Below are 17,684 nucleotides of genomic sequence, written 5' to 3'. Positions count from 1 at the left end.
CTGCTCTTACAAAAGAAAGGCAGAAAGAAAACTCAAAAGAACTCTGAAAGAACTGGCTATTCTGCAAATTAAAACAGCATTTATAATTTTTCAGGGTACAGACACCACATCAATTTAATAGTGAGATATGACATAATGGGGTTCGTACAGCAATGCTGTAAATAAATAAACCAATCAATATTAAGCATCTATTTCTATATAGTCCACGTTCTGGGGAATGGGTACGACTTGTTATAGGGATGTTGTGGGGCCATGGCCTATCAGGGTCCTGACAAAAGCCAAATAAAATTTGGATTCAGGTCAAGGACTTGGAATTTGTGTAAGAAGAACATGGAGAAAAGTGCTGGCATCAGAACCGAGTGTGTGGATCTAACCATTTGAAATGGCTGAGAGTGTAGCTTGTCAGACTAGAAGTGCACAGGCAGGTATAAGTGTTGGTCATTTACTATAATACCTGGAAACCTGCAGATCAGGATTGAAGTGCACTGGCTGAACTGAGGACGAGCCCTGCTACTGGAAGAGTTGCTGTAAAGTGTAGAGCTGAGGAGAATTACCAGAGATGTGCAGAGCTGTGAATGTGCATTAGACTCAAAATTAAAAGGCATGGTGAATTGTAAATAAGAGTTAAGGGGCACTGAAATAACTGGTGTCTCAGAGCTAAAACAGCACAAGCTGGTGGTGGTCAGGATTGGAATATATTGGCAGGGTGATGCATTTTATGATTAATGCGTTTAAAGTCTTAATACTGGATAGCATGGCACATTGCAGGTAATGATTAGGGTACACATTCATAGCTAAGTGAATCACTGCAGGAGTCTGAGGCTGTGCTATAGGACAGGATTGGTGTGTGTAGGAACAGCTGTGTGTCTGTCTCAGGGCAGGAACAGCTGGGACTGGATCAGATCGGGCACAGGTCTATTACTAGGACTGCAAGTCTGAGTGCTGGATTGAATAGCAGGTTCACCGAGGTGCACTGGCAGAGCTGTGTTTGGGTTGCCATCTTAAGAAGCAGACTGTGCCGAGGGTCAAAATAGGGGTGCACTGACAGAGAGTTTGTGTGTTGGACAGCAGGAGTAGTAGGAGGTATATCAGGTAAGGGCTGGAGAGAATTAGTAGGTCATTCGTGGAACTCAGTACAGGATTAGCAGAGAATTCTGCACGACAGGATTGAGAAGCATGGTCTCAAACTTGGATGAGTCTAAGGGCATGATTAGCAGAGATACATTATAAAGCTATGTGTGTATTCTAGTCAGTAGTGAATAGCAGGTTGTGATGTAGAATAGGGTTCAGGTGAACTGAGAGCCCTGACCGTGTCAATGCAGGATTAGCAGAAAATGCTGCAGAACAGGATTGATGTTCATTGGCAGAGATGTGTATGAATCTCACTGTATGATCAACAGAGTATGTAGTAGAACAAGTCTGACATGCATTGGCAGTGCTGTGTATGAGCCTCAATGCAGTTGTGCTTAAGGACCAGTTTGGAGTGCACTGACAGAGCTGTGGTCCAATGTCTGTGTTGATATAACTTCCTCTACCCCTACCCTCACCCTATTGCTCCTACTCCTGCACACTCCCTCACCCCCTCACTCTCCCACAACCAGCTGTACTACCTTCCCCTTCCCTCCTGCACACACCTTTTACTTTTCTCTTTCTACTTCACTCCTCCCTTTCTGCTCCCACTCTTTCTCTGTTCCCACTCATATTTCTGCTCTCTCTTTTGATCCTTCTGCTGACCTTCTGCACAAACCTTACTGCTCTTGCCAACTTCCTTCTCTGAAATCCCTCCTCTCCTGACCACTGATATCTACAAGGGCATAATTTGTAGGGTTCAAATACACTGGCTGTGTACCCAAGCTGGGCTCCTGCCCCCTACCTTGTGGCTACGGCCTTGAGAGAAAGCCTCAGCACCTTAACCCAGTCCAACGGAGGAGGAAAAATTACTAACTGCTGAGAAAGATCTTTGTTGGGCACTCCTGCAGCCTTCAGGTTCTCAGAATAGATTTCTAAAAGCCAGATCTCTTTCCAGCCATGGATCCTGCAGTGATCAGTTCTTCCTGGTCCCCTGGATCTTGTTGGTCAGGAATCTTTCTGCTTTTTCTGGCCCTGGAGTAGGTAAATAAAAGGTCAACCAGAAGACACATGAAGCGCTTCCAGTTACCGAGTGCCAGCTGCAGTCAGTAACCCTTCAGTCCTTTTCTTCATGTGTTGTCTTCAGTCAGGAACTGGAGAATGTCCTACTCTCAATAATGTCCATTTGCTTGCCCTATGTCCAGCTCCTTTTGCAGCGCTTCATATCACTTTAATATATAAATTGCCAGAGCCTTCAGCCTCAAATGTCTAAGTCCAATTTACACCTGGAGGGGCTCAGACTATCCATTATTTATTTGAGGTATCCTCTCCCTCCGTCAGGATCAAAACTGGTTCTCTCTCCTACTGGCGTTTGAGCCAATTGGTCTAGAAAGGCACTAGGATGGAATAATAGTAGATCCCGTCAGCCCCATTTGGCTTCTCCAAGTCATTAGAAGAAGTGTGCAGATTGAATTATGTTTTGCCAACTGCCCATCCCAGATTGCTAATACCTTTTAAGTGGCCAGCTGTGTACAATGTCCAAGCTTCATAACTCCAGTGTCCAAGCCTTTCTCCTCTGCAGAAGGGCCATTAATTCACAGATAGCAATGTGTATTGAACCTCTGAAGTGGACTAAGAAGCAATACTAGTTCTAAACCAGTTTTCTCTATGGTAGCACAAAATACACTTTTGTAGGTTACTTCTCCACTAGCAAAGTTAGCCTCTCCACCATGACAGTTAGCAGAAATCTATTTTCACTATTAGATTCAATTTTTGAGACTAAGTGGAAATGTATTTGGATCATTTTGCTAGTATTTTCTCAGAAGAAGATATAAAATTAACAGGTATATATGTGTGTGTGTGTGTGTATACAGGGAGTGCAGAATTATTAGGCAAGTTGTATTTTTGAGGATTCATTTTATTATTGAACAACAACCATGTTCTCAATGAACCCAAAAAACTCATTAATATCAAAGCTGAATATTTTTGGAAGTAGTTTTTAGTGTGTTTTTAGTTTTAGCTATGTTAGGGGGATATCTGTGTGTGCAGGTGACTATTACTGTGCATAATTATTAGGCAACTTAACAAAAAACAAATATATACCCATTTCAATTATTTATTATTACCAGTGAAACCAATATAACATCTCAACATTCACAAATATACATGTCTGACATTCAAAAACAAAACAAAAACAAATCAGTGACCAATATAGCCACCTTTCTTTGCAAGGACACTCAAAAGCCTGCCATCCATGGATTCTGTCAGTGTTTTGATCTGTTCACCATCAACATTGCGTGCAGCAGCAACCACAGCCTCCCAGACACTGTTCAGAGAGGTGTACTGTTTTCCCTCCTTGTAAATCTCACATTTGATGATGGACCACAGGTTCTCAATGGGGTTCAGATCAGGTGAACAAGGAGGCCATGTCATTAGATTTCCTTCTTTTATACCCTTTCTTGCCAGCCACGCTGTGGAGTACTTGGACGCGTGTGATGGAGCATTGTCCTGCATGAAAATCATGTTTTTCTTGAAGGATGCAGACTTCTTCCTGTACCACTGCTTGAAGAAGGTGTCTACCAGGAACTGGCAGTAGGACTGGGAGTTGAGCTTGACTCCATCCTCAACCCGAAAAGGCCCCACAAGCTCATCTTTGATGATACCAGCCCAAACCAGTACTCCACCTCCACCTTGCTGGCGTCTGAGTCGGACTGGAGCTCTCTGCCCTTTACCAATCCAGCCACGGGCCCATCCATCTGGCCCATCAAGACTCACTCTCATTTCATCAGTCCATAAAACCTTAGAAAATCAGTCTTGAGATATTTCTTGGCCCAGTCTTGACGTTTCAGCTTGAGTGTCTTGTTCAGTGGTGGTCGTCTTTCAGCCTTTCTTACCTTGGCCATGTCTCTGAGTATTGCACACCTTGTGCTTTTGGGCACTCCAGTGATGTTGCAGCTCTGAAATATGGCCAAACTGGTGGCAAGTGGCATCGTGGCAGCTGCACGCTTGACTTTTCTCAGTTCATGGGCAGTTATTTTGCGCCTTGGTTTTTCCACACGCTTCTTGCGACCCTGTTGACTATTTTGAATGAAACGCTTGATTGTTCGATGATCACGCTTCAGAAGCTTTGCAATTTTAAGAGTGCTGTATCCCTCTGCAAGATATCTCACTATTTTTGACTTTTCTGAGCCTGTCAAGTCCTTCTTTTGACCCATTTTGCCAAAGGAAAGGAAGTTGCCTAATACTTATGCACACCTGATATAGGGTGGTGATGTCATTAGACCACACCCCTTCTCATTACAGAGATGCACATCACCTAATATGCTTAATTGGTAGTAGGCTTTCGAGCCTATACAGCTTGGAGTAAGACAACATGCATAAAGAGGATGATGTGGTCAAAATACTCATTTGCCTAATAATTCTGCACTCCCTGTACATATACATACATATATATATATATATATATATATATATATATATATATATATATACAAAGGTTACAGGGACATTATTATAGTTATGGAATAGAATTAAAAACACATTAGAAATTCACTGAAAAAATTAAAAGGTTACAGGGACGTTATAGGTAGGTCCTGAATTTACTTCCACAAAACCAGAGAAATTCAGGGGGTGGGAATCCCGGGACATAACAGGAGCCGGCCTTGGGGGGTTGCAGTCCACAGGGCTATCATTGGCTCCCCAAGGGGGCGCCACGCAGCCTCCCTCCAATGTGTATTGTCCCAGGGAGGTGGTGATCTGCAGGGCCAGGGGTCCGAAATGGACACCCCTCATTGATTTAATTTGGCCCTGGGGAGGTCCAGTCCAGTAGGAAATTTGGACAGTTTGAAAACTCTGCACCACAATATCCTCAATTCCTAAACCATCTAAACATAATTAAAGGAAAATTAATTCTGTAACCCTCCACATGGCAAATTTTAATTGCAGTCTTCTTTTGTATAGAAATCGGATTGCAACTTAAGCCCCTTCACAGTTGTCTTCCAACTGGTCTATCAAACTTTCTAATTTAGTTTGATAGGATATTGCCTTTGACCTATCCCTGATTTCTTTCATGTTGAGCTGCAGTTTGAGAAACAGTCCAATACGTTGAATACGTTTTGGCACGTAAGCTTAAGGTGCAAACTGCTTTCAGTTTCTCTCTACTGCAAGCAAAAGTATTAATGTTCTTCACGTTAGTGCCCCATTTCCAGAATACATCAGCTTGAAATTGTAAATTCAATCTGACACTGGTTATTTCAGGTTACGCACCCTTACAAATATGTTTGTATTCTCAATATGTATATGAAACCATGTTTTTGTCAGATCTTTTAGAGTCTGTACAGTAAAAGCATGCATTAAGACACCAACGTTAAATGAAGCATGGTGCAATTTTATAGGGGTGTATTAAGTACCATGCATTTGTAAAAATATGTTCCAACCACAATTCTCTATGTTAGAATGAGGTACAGTGATTTAACAATGTTTACTTCTTGTCACAGCTTTTCAGAAGGGATGGTATTTAGCAGGTAAATTGACAAGTGACTGCCTTGACAAAGAAATAAGCTGCACTCTTGTAAAGGCATGCTATACCTGTGTCTTGGGTGTGCTGTTCTGTGTTTTACTTTTCAAAAAAGGTGATGCTTCAGTGCTTTTATGCGCCCCAACATTTTGGAGGACTGCACTATTTATCCAGTACTGGATCTTTCATAAATTCACATGCTTGAATCATCCCCTTCATCAAAGTGGGAGTCCCACGGTACATAAAATAGCAATAATTAACAAATATATTTTTTTTTCCATAGGCTATAATGGAGACAGCAATTGCTCATATAGCCTATCCATGTCCTTTTGTGAAAGGACCCAAACCTGCCTGCTGTCCAATCAGGCACCAGCACCCTCTAGAACCTTCTCCAGAGAAGCTCCCTTCCTCAGATTTTCCAGCACGAGAGTGAAAAATTATAACCTGAGAGGAAATGCGAGCATCAAATGGGAGGAGGGTGGGTCGCATGTGAATTTATGAAAGATACCAATACTGGATAACTGTAGTTACAGGTAAGTAACTTGTTTTCTTATCCAGTATTGGATCTTTCATGAATTCACATGCTTGAATCTGAATAGTCAGCAGTATTGTTGATAAACATTGTATCCAACGTGGATGGAGGGTGCGAGCATGAAGACCCTCTACCTCCAATATAAATAATTAACTCATACATTTCTCATCGTGAGCTTCGAAGGAACATAGATACTTCTAAGTACATGTACACATATACTGAAATTCATGTTGTAAATGCCGATATACACATATATATATATATATATATATATATATATATATATACACATACATACATATTACATATTCGTATGGAAGCATAATAGAAATCACGGTTATTTGCATTTCAAACCATTTGTCTATAACTAAGGAAAGGTCTCACCTTAATGAAAGAGATGGCGTAGAACAGCTTGTCCTACTAGAGAGTCGGTTCTTTGTGATGACTCCAAACACTAGTGCTGCGTAAAGGAGTGCGTAGTTTTCCATGGCAATACCTTGAAACAAAGCAGCCGATGTGGAGACTGCTTTTGTGGAGTGGGCTCTCAGGCGCCTAGTCAGCGGTCTTCCTGCCTTGGTGTGACAGAACTGGATTGTCAAGGAAATCCATCGGGCTATAGTGGCCTTGGTTACTCCTGTTCCCTGTCGTCCAAGAGAATAAGATACTAGGAGTTGGTCTGATTTTCTGATTTGTTTGGTACTTTGAAGATAACATTTTAGGCATTTTAGGCATCTTTGATGTCCAAAGAGTGTAGAGTTTTCTCTGCGATCGTAGTAGGGACTCCCACTTCGACGACGGGGATGATTCAAGCATGTGAATTTATGAAAGATACCAATACTGGATAACTGTAGTTACAGGTAAGTAACTTATTTTCTTCTCATTTGTTCCCAATATACATACAATAATAAACATACAGGACTTTTCAGCCTAATTTCAGTCATGTGTAAAGACAGTGTTGAAATTTATTTGGAAATTGAACAGTTTTGTGTACTCTAACTCGCCAGTCATCTCTCTCTCTCTCCCAAATTGACTAAGCTGCAACATTGTTTTTAACAACAGCTTATTCATCATCTATGTTATTATTCATATTAACTAAATCTATGTAACCAGAAAGCAAAGAAGAAGAAGAAAAAGGGAACTCAAGACCAGGAGGAACCAACAGATGACTCTGAACCTGTACAGGAGCGGGTAAAGCCCATACCTCCAGAGCAAGTGGACAGACTTGAAGTGGAGCAGCAAGTGCGAGACAAAGCTGCCAACATCAGACGCAAACCTGGAGAACCCATTTTAATTCCAGAGATGAGCATGACTGGAGTTGTGACACCTAATGATCTGTGCCCAAGGTAAGCTGTAGAAGAGTGCCCAGACAGCAGTCTTCTAGTCACCAGATACTTTGTATCACCTAAATGGTTCTTTTATTGTGTACTCCCTTTTTTTGTAATAACTATCTTGCATACAGTAATTTCTGTATAGAGGTGTTTTGAGTTCCTCCTTAGACCTGATCTGTTTCTTCACACCTTTAACAGCAAACATTTTGGCTACATTGCATATCGCAACATTTTTGGGTTTATATTAAATATGTTAAGGGCCTACAAAAAAAAATCATAATGTACTGGTGAGACAGTCAGCTGCTCTCACCTCTGCCTGGGTGAGCTACCCTCCTAGGTGAGGCAACATTTCATGTACAAGCACAACAGTGCTGTTTGCTGATTTTCTGAGTTTGTCAATCCTGCAAACAGCATACACACACCACACACTACAGGACTTGATGGGTGACAAAATCATAACGAAGGAGCTACCTTTTAAGGTTGAGGTGATAGACAAATGTTTTTGTGAGATTGACAATCTGAGATTCTAAAACTCAATGGCACTCCATTAAACTTGCAAGATTCTGGATCCTTCATGCCGTCTGTAGAACAGTTTCACCATAATCTTTAAGCACTATGTAATTGTCATCCACATGCAGTAAAACAAAACAAATGTGAGGAAAGCCAAGAATTAAGGTAAATGTTGAAAGGCAAAAAGTACTAGGATAAGTCTTGTGTGACATTGAATAGAGAAGACAGTGATGGTGATTCAAAGAGTGAAAAATTCACTGATTGAACCAAAAAAGATTAAAAGGAACTGATTGTATCTAGGGCTATGTCTGGTGGCAGATAGTGTTGAAGGTCACGCAGAGGTCCAGAAAGACAAATGCACTATATAAGCTTTGTCAGATTACAACCAGAGTTAATCCTTAATCGGGTCACAAGAATAGTAATTTTCCCTAGAAAAATTTAAATTCTAGATTTGTAAGAGCCAACAAACTTAGCATACATCCAAAATGTTTGTAGTTTGTGGCATCTCTTATCCTATTATTTGGAATCTTGCAAGTAGGTAATGTGGGGTATTGAATGGAAATGGTCTGTATCCAATTATATGACAATAGGCCTTTTCAGTAAACAAATGGCAAGTGCTTGTTGAAATTAAATTAGGGCTAGGCCAGCGATTAAGCAAGAATGAAAAACTAATCAGCTTCACTGGATTTATAGTTTTTTTTTTTACTTTGAAGTAGTCAGGATAAGGTGGCACTCCTGAGTCATCATCCGTTTATCAGTTAGTTTAAAAGTATCTTGACTAACGGTGTAAATGGATGACAAGCTAACATATCCTAATAGTTACATAGCATACCTGTTCACATTATTAGTAGTCTTTTTCACTTCTAAATCAGATAGAATGTATTTATAGATTGTGGTCACTTCTGAAAAAAAGTATAATCAGAGTTCTTCTCAGAGTTTTAGTGAGGGCACATAAAAGACTGATGAACAGAGGGTGAATTGCGTGTGTTTGTCACAGTGAATCATTACTTAGTGATATATAATGCAAAAAGAGAGTTCACGTGCAATAGTATATTTTTTGCATTCAGTTCTCTAGAATGTAAATTACATCTTAAGCATATTGTGTAGCTACGTTTTTATTTACAATGAGGGGTTTGTGTTGTATTATTTTCTGGGTAAAACATTTATTAGCATGAAACAGAATGTATGTATAGAGTATTTCTATGCCATTAACTTAGCCAAAAGGCAGTAGTGTGCTGTACATGGTCTAAGACACCATCTATAAAACTAGAAAGATGAGAGGAAGCTGGGTTGTGGATGATTAATGCATTGTGATATAGTATTCTTTAAAGAGGTGAGTCTACAACTTTTTCCTAAGTGTGGGCGATCCTGGTGGATACGGGGATGTTAGGTGCATAAACTGAAAAGCCCTGTTGTCTGATTTATATTTCTTAATCTACAGACTGATCTTGTCCTGTCCTGAGATCACAAAAGATGGTGAACTTGTCTGCACGATAGTTGGGGTGCTGGTTCGGATAGCTTCTTAAAAAATGCAGCTGCTTTTAAAGATGGTGTGGTCTGGCAAGGGGAGCCAATGGAGTTCCACGATGATAGGGGTGATGAAATCATATTTCTGCTTCCCTGGATGGGCCTCATGCATTTCTATACAATGTAGGAGGCCCCAGAGAGTGCTTGTGTGGAATCTGGGATGCCATGGAGTAAAGCATTACCTCCTTCCAGATGCAACACTATGAAGGCTTGAACAGCAGTTCTAAAGTTGCTATCTGGAAAAAAATGTTTGAACTTCTTTTGAAGAGAGAGCTGGCACCAGGCCATCTTTTTTTGTTTGGCAATTTGCTCCTTGAAGGTGAGATTCATGTCCAGGGTAATTCCAAGTGACTTTGTATTCAGTTAAAGTTGAGATTTAAAGGCATCAAGGTTCATTTCATTGAGACAGTTTTGTACTGTATCTCATTAATGTTCCTGGCAAATAACAGGAATTCTGTCTTGGTTGGGTTGAGCTTTAGGTAGGAGTAGGACATTCAGGTCTGGATGATGTGTAATCATTGTTTAAGGTGCTGGATGACTGAAGCAGAGGAAGTCTTTCAAATGGAGTTATGTATCATCTGCGCATTGGTGAATCTTGATGCTGTTATCTGTGAGTAAAGTATCAAGCTGCTCCATTTAAGGTTAAAGATGAAAGAACATGGCATGGAGCCTGGGAGCCCCCAGAGCTGATAGGAATCCTTTGTGACCTGGAGTTGTCCATGTGAACAAACTGGTGTCAGTTGGAAAGGTTGGATAGGAACCAATGAAGGGTATTGCAGTTGAATCCCATTTGAGGCTCCATAGTGCGTATGAGGGATGCAATGGCTGACTGTGATGAAGCAGCTTACAGGTACACCAGTTTTAGGAGGTGGGATAAACTTCATCTGTGGTGAAGAGAGCATTCTTTATGATGTGTAAGGTTTCGGTCTCCGGGTGCAGCAGGATCCGAAGCCAGACTGGTATTCATGTAGGAGATGTTTAGCAGTGATGTAATCTTGGAGTTGAACATAGACTGCCTTTTCAATATTCTTGTGGATGAGTGGTGATGCACCAGTACTTGACGAGGTCATCTGGGTCAATTGTAGATTTCTTTGGAGTTGAGAGGTTCTGCTCATCTAGTGAGCTTCTGTGAAGATGCCTCGTGTGAGGGAAACATTAACAATGGTAAGTAGGGGTAAGAGAGCATCCCTAGGTAGAGTTTTGATAAAAGACGATGATAAATTATCCATCTTCATGAGAAGTGGCTTTGAGGGAGGTGAGTATGTCAGCAAGATCCTGAGAGAGATGCGGCTTATATGGCTGCCCATTGCGTAATTCTACAGGACGAGGTTGTGTAAGAACTGAAGCATGCTTAGTGTGTTGTGCTGTTGGATCTTCTTTATCTTGAGAGGTTGAGGAAATTACACTTGTCTGTGGAATGAGGAATATGTGTGTCTGGCAGGGGGCCATGCAGTGCTTCATTGCCTTGAGCAGTGTTTTGTTTCTGTTGGTATAGTACTTTGCTTTGGCTGATGTGATGAGCTGTCTGAGTGGTGAGCGAAGGGACTTCAGTATCAAGAGGTCCTCTGGAGTTCTTTTTATTTTAAATAATTACGCAGATGACAAACGGATACTGCTGAAATTGGAAAGCCCAAACAACACTGAAACATCAGAGCTCTAAGATTGCCAGTGGGCCATTGACCAATGTGTGATATGGAGCCACCTCAAATTGAATGCCTCCAAAGCTGAGATACTTACCTGTGACTACTGGAAACCTACGACCCCTTCTGTGCCTGCCTGATGATCTAGGACCACCACCAAAAAGGTGATTAAAAAAAACAAACTTGGAATTACCACCAGCTGAAACCTGTTTGTGAATCCCCCGGTAGATAAGGCAGCAAAATCAAGCTTTCTCACAATGAAAACTCTGTGGTGCATCTTCCCACACCTAGGATTCCCACACAAGATTCAAGCTACCGTCTCTCTTCTCTTATCAAAATTGGACTACACTAGTGGTGCGTATCAAGGCACAACTTTGTCAACTACTGTATTAGGAGACTACAAAGAATTCAGAACACTGCACAAGAATGTATCTCTCATGTCCTTAAGGGCACTACACTGGTTATAAGTGCCAGAAGAGCCGTCTTCAAGATGCTTTGTATCACTCACAAAAGCAGTACATGGCAAAGGATCACTCTTAATCAGGAAGAAAATCAACAAATATATGCAACAAAGGAACCAACACTCAAGAATGGAACCCTGTTCATAATTCTTTCATACAAGAAAAAAACATGGGTGGAACATCTTTCTCTGTTACAGCAGACAAACTATGCAATTCCCTACCTGCAAACATTACCACAAACAACCATCTGCACTTTAGAAGATTATTCAAAATCTGGCTCTTCCTTGGAGACTATACTCACAACTCGAGAATGTGCCACAACAGTAAACTCAAAATAAAGCCACAACAGTATACTCCAACATGACAAACTATACTTCTTTTGATATGGAAAAGAGTTGTCCTTGACAAGTACCCATCATTGTATTTTGAACTGTGCCTCCCATTATAAACACAAATTTATATAAGGGGAAAATGGCATATTACACCACAGGACATGTTTATATTGGATAATGTCAGAAAATTGCTGCTTTTGTGTACATAGAGTGTTATGCCTGGTACTAATAACTCCAATAAGTTCCATATGTATATTTATGTATAATTAATTACAGTTAATTTAAAGTGAAGAAAGATATACCACACAATAAATGTGGACAGTAGACCATGTAGCTATTGCCTATCAATGTACATATGCGTATTTATAGAGAGGGGTTTATTCAAGCAAATACAACTTTACCAACCATTGCATGTGTGTTTGTATATATGCATTCACTGAAAAAAACAAAGGTTAAACAAACGTTCTAGTTAGGTAAATATGTCAGTGACATTAACATTTTGAACTAAATAAAACACAGAAATTCACCAGTTATGTCTAGCAGAGCTAACTGAAACATGTGCCGCCTCCATGCACTGCAAATGACCTCGCGTATTACATCACTCATGACATGTTCTATGACATTTATGACATCACTGATGACATCTTAAATGGCATTGATGACATCACTGATGAAATCATCCAGTGAGTGTTTTAGCATGTTTTATAGTTTACATGGTGGCGGGTAGCTACCATATTAGTTTTCTACCTAATTTTGTATAGCCAGCTAATGGTTGTAAGTGTTTACAAAACGCATGTGCTCCCAATGCGTCATAAGTGCGTAAAGGTATTGAACATGTTATAAATCTTTGCATTGAAGAGTAACTTTATGTGCAGATGACACTTGATGACTTGTATCTAGTATGTTCCACACATGTTTTTGCTTCTCCGCAAAACGTTATCAAAAGGGCAAAGATTCTGTGCAGTAGATACTAAGTATTGTAGGCAGCTTAGAGTTATTAGACAGAATCATTATAAAATGACAATTTTTACATAACATAGAAAACTGTGTGCACCCGGTACTAACCCATATACATGTACTTATTTAGCATCAAAAGATGGGCCATCTGTAAAGTTTCACCACAGTATGAAGGCTGTAAGTAGTATGATCTTTAGCACCTTCAGACCATGGTTATTTTAAGTGAAAAGTGTATTTTCTGACAAGTGTTAGATAGAGTATATCCTGTTCATAGTAGATACTTTCTTAGCACTCTGTGGGGTATTTCCCATGAGAGTTTCACTGTCTGCAAACACGGTGGTGCAAAGTAAACTCTCTTCATAGAGTAAACACTGTTTATATTCCCCACCTTTCTATTGATTTTGGAACAGATGTTAAGTATTTTGAGGAACTTGGCCTTCTCTGAACAGTTGTATAAATATTGAACACTGTGCAATGAGGGTTTTCCATATATCTGCAGTTGATTGTTAATGTGAACTAGGCTACCCATGAAGGGTATGTTTTAAGGTCAATGTGCACATAACACATGCTTTTGATACATCTAAGGGAGCTTTATGTGTAAGGGCATTAATTATGCTTCATATTAAATTGAGCTATTTTGTACTAACTTTCATAGCTCCAATGCCATACCCGTTTATAGAGCAGTGTGTGCAAAAGAGGTTTGGGTGATGTCATAAATTATGTAATTTGAAATGTCATCAGTGATGTCATAAATGATGTCATAGAACATGTCATGAGAGATTCAATATTTGAGGTCATAAGCATTGCTTGACGTGAGCTCAAGTAATATCTAGTTCAAAACATTAATGTTCTAACTAACATATTCTCCTAAATATAACATTACTTTAACCTTTGATTTGTTTTTTTTATAGTAAATGTCTAAGGTTTTTTTTTTTTTACGAAAATAGATATCTTTATCTTACCTAACTATATCATTACCTTAACCTTTGATTTTTCAATGAATTTCAGTTTTTTTTTTTTTTTTAAACATAAAGTAAAGTTTTATTCTCATAAGTAAAGCCAACCCCCGTCTGCTGTCAGGCCCTGCAGCAAACCTCCCACAGCCAGCCAACCTCATACTGTGCACAGCCTTTGGCTGAGCACAGCATAGGGTCTGGCAACAGGGCCTGGCCTTCAGCCAGGCACTATAACCCACCCACCTGGAGGCAGCACTGTTGCTTACTACTAATGTGGAAGGGGCAGAGTCTGGGCCAAACGGTCAGAGCTTGTAGGTGTTTTGGCTCCTTTGCATGCAGCAGCAATAAAAAGGGAGAGTCGGGACTCTGTTGTCAGACCAGGAGACAACAAGAAAGAACCCACTCATCTTGGACAATCACTACAGAAGAGATTGTGGTCCAACAAATCGACAATGCATTCACCTCCAACAAGGATTTCAGGTCGTTTTTCAGCATGCAATTGTAAAGAAAACACACTATCCTTCAGCCTGGAAAATGTCAGGTACACCTTAGCATACGACTAATATGGAAATAGCAGGGCCATCGGGGGTAGCTTTAAGGTGACTTGGCACCTCTGCATACTCAGCTGCAATTAAAAGGGAGAACCGTTGACTCTGCTCTCAGACCAGGAGATGACAAGAAAAAATTCCAGCCGCTTGGACAGTCTTTACAGAAGGCTTTTTGCTCCAATAAATCAACTATTCATGCACCTCCATCAAGGAATTCAGCTCGTCTTTTCAACCTGTAATTGTAATGAAAACATGCATCCCCACCTCCCCAACCTCATAAGGCCCTGGGACCCTATGCCCCAGGATCATATTTTTTCAAAGGAGAGGGAGGCTGTGTGGCTCCTTCTCTGAGCTGTAAAACACCCTGGAGACCCCATTCCCTAGGGCTGTGGTTTTGTTTTAAGAGGGCTGCACAGTCTCCCTCCCCAAGCCTATTTTGGGTCTGGGGCCTCCATTCCCAGGGCTTCTATCTTAAATAGGTGGGTGCCCTGGTGCCCACCCAGGGCACCCATGATCCACATGTTCGGGGTGGCAAGAGGAGGCCCAGGGGCCTCGGCCCCAGCTGGCTCCCCACATGCTGCATGATTCGGCATTGCTCCCACCCGCAGGGAACAGCTATTTGAGCTTCTCCTTCCGGGCATGAGCATTAACTTGATCTGTCTGCTCTCACCCAGCGGAAACATTTTTAAAGCTCCTGCCAACTAGGAGCAGACTTTGTTTTTGCTTCCCCTTGGTGAGAGTTTTAAAAATGCTACTGCAAGGAGCAAACACGTTTCGCTGCAGCTTTTCACCAATAATGTTGATCTAAGTTGTATCAGAATAAATCAGTCTTGTTAAAGCAAGAAAGAAGAAGGCAAATCAAGCTTAGTGTGAAACAGCAGTGTAGGCTAAACCTGTAAAACCATGAGTAAATCCATGGCCCCAGATCAAGTAGAGAATCAAGTATGAGAAAAAACATTAGACACAAACAATCTCCGATAGAGAAAAAAGTCAGTGACATTTGAAGAAAGAGGATATTGAGATCCTAAAGAATTATGTCTTTGAATAAGTGTTTCAGAGGGCAAGCCAGCAAACATTTTTTATTGGGCTTAGAATCTTAAGTATCTGCAGAAGAATCTAAAGTTTTTACAGCCTATCAACTTGAGTTACAATAAGATGATCATTATAAAAGAGATGCAGGAGAGTTTTTACTGTTTCTGTGTTACATTTCTGTGTCTAGTTCTGTTAGCATTATGTTGTGCTGAAGAATCCAATCAACCATAGCTAAATTACTGTTTCCAGAGAGGCAAGATCCTGTTAATGAAAATGTAAGTCTTTGGTAGTTGCAAGTAAGGAGATTGATTATTTTGTTATCATTATTATTCGTTTTTTTGTGGTGCAGAAAGATAAAAGCAGATGAAGGTGTCAAATTTGAGAAGCTGTAGCCATGAATAAGGGACTTTGGACACTCAATCGCAGATAAAAGACAAATTGCACTTAAATGTGTGAATTATTAATTAATACAGGTGGTCCACATTACTTTTTAGATGCAAATCACAGTGAGACAGAAGAAAAAGAAGAATTGATAGAGGATTGTGAGTGTATATATAGTTCTTTGTTGATATTGGAGTACATTATTTAGTTAGCTAAGCAGGAGTTGGAAGCAAAGGATGGTGAAACCATTGCATGAAGTATATGGACATACCTTCCTAAAGGCCAAATGCAGTGCTTGCAATTTCCAGGTCCAGCATTCTCCGTAGACCATCTGACGATTCTAAAATTACATGTAGCATATACTTCAAGTGGCTTTCAGACAGACTTCTTTATGCATTGGTTTGTTATTGTGTCATCCACATTATTAGTCCATCTTCTACAGCATGAAATAATGGGTCAGTCCTCCTTAACCATTGGCTAACTTCACTTCAGTGACCGCATTGTGCCCTTGTTTAGGAACAGCTGATGTGCTTTTTTGACGATTGATGACGGTCTGACAGCATTCCTAGCACTACAGTTTTGCAAAAACTATAATAAAACAAGCATTGACAAAGCCTAAAGGCTGGGTGCCTATGCTGGAACTGTGAGATTTGTTATTTCTTGTTAAATATGATGCTGGTCATCTTCATTTAAGCTGGTAAAATGCAACACGTCTTGCCTATATGCTGTTAGTTGTAATTCTGAAAACATGATGTCGTTGTGTTTTGTAAATAGCTAATTAATATAATTAGTTTGTGATTTCACTTGGTGTTTTTACCTAGACGTTAATTTTTTGGTCAATTAAAAGCACACTTGCAGGAGCCACTAATGTGTATGGTTAAGGTACTGCAGTAGCACAATTAATATTTGTAAGGAAATGCCTCCTTGGCATGGTTACCCCCTGACTTTTTGCCTTTGCTGTTGCTATGTTTTGAATTGAAAGTGTGCTGAGGCCTGCTAACCAGGCCCCAGCACCAGTGTTCTTTCCCTAAACTGTACTTTTGTTTTCACAATTGGCACACCCTGGCATCCAGGTAAGTCCCTTGTAACTGGTACCCCTGATGCCAGGGAAGGTCTCTAAGGGCTGCAGCATATCTTATGCCACCCTGGGGACCCCTCACTCAGCACAGACACACTGCTTGCCAGCTTGTGTGTGCTGGTGAGGACAAAATGAGTAAGTCGACATGGCACTCCCCTCAGGGTGCCATGCCAACCTCACACTGCCTATGCAGTATAGATAAGTCACCCCTCTAGCAGGCCTTACAGCCCTAAGGCAGGGTGCACTATACCATAGGTGAGGGCACCAGTGCATGAGCACTGTGCCCCTACAGTGTCTAAGCCAAACCTTAGACATTGTAAGTGCAGGGTAGCCATAAGAGTATATGGTCTGGGAGTCTGTCATGCACGAACTCCACAGCACCATAATGGCTACACTGAAAACTGGGAAGTTTGGTATCAAACTTCTCAGCACAATAAATGCACACTGATGCCAGTGTACATTTTATTGTAAAATACACCCCAGAGGGCACCTTAGAGGTGCCCCCTGAAACCTTAACCAACTACCCGTGTAGGCTGACTGGTTTTTGCAGCCTGCCACACTCGAGACATGTTGCTGGCCACATGGGGAGAGTGCCTTTGTCACTCTGTGGCTAGTAACAAAGCCTGCACTGGGTGGAGATGCTTATCACCTCCCCCTTGCAGGAGCTGTAACACCTGGCGGTGAGCCTCAAAGGCTCACCCCCTTTGTTGCAGCACCACAGGGCATTCCAGCTAGTAGAGTTGCCCGCCCCCTCCGGCCACGGCCCCACTTTTGGCGGCAAGGCTGGAGGAGATAATGAGAAAAACAAGGAGGAGTCA

General features: G+C 41.0%; 1 protein-coding gene across 1 annotated transcript in view; it reads left to right on the top strand.

Annotated features, from left to right (window-relative positions):
* CC2D2A (coiled-coil and C2 domain containing 2A) overlaps positions 1 to 17,684 on the top strand; it is a 353,444-nt gene that overhangs the window by 135,056 nt on the left and 200,704 nt on the right. Inside the window, exon 15 of the mRNA XM_069202617.1 lies at positions 7,227 to 7,459. Coding sequence (XP_069058718.1) covers positions 7,227 to 7,459 — 233 coding nt within the window. The remainder of the gene's footprint in view (positions 1 to 7,226; positions 7,460 to 17,684) is intronic.

This window comes from Pleurodeles waltl, chromosome 1_2, assembly GCF_031143425.1.
Source record: "Pleurodeles waltl isolate 20211129_DDA chromosome 1_2, aPleWal1.hap1.20221129, whole genome shotgun sequence".
In the NCBI taxonomy this organism is placed as follows: domain Eukaryota; kingdom Metazoa; phylum Chordata; class Amphibia; order Caudata; family Salamandridae; genus Pleurodeles; species Pleurodeles waltl.
Note: the sequence above shows the minus strand (reverse complement) of the source record. Positions and strands in the feature narration are given on the sequence as shown.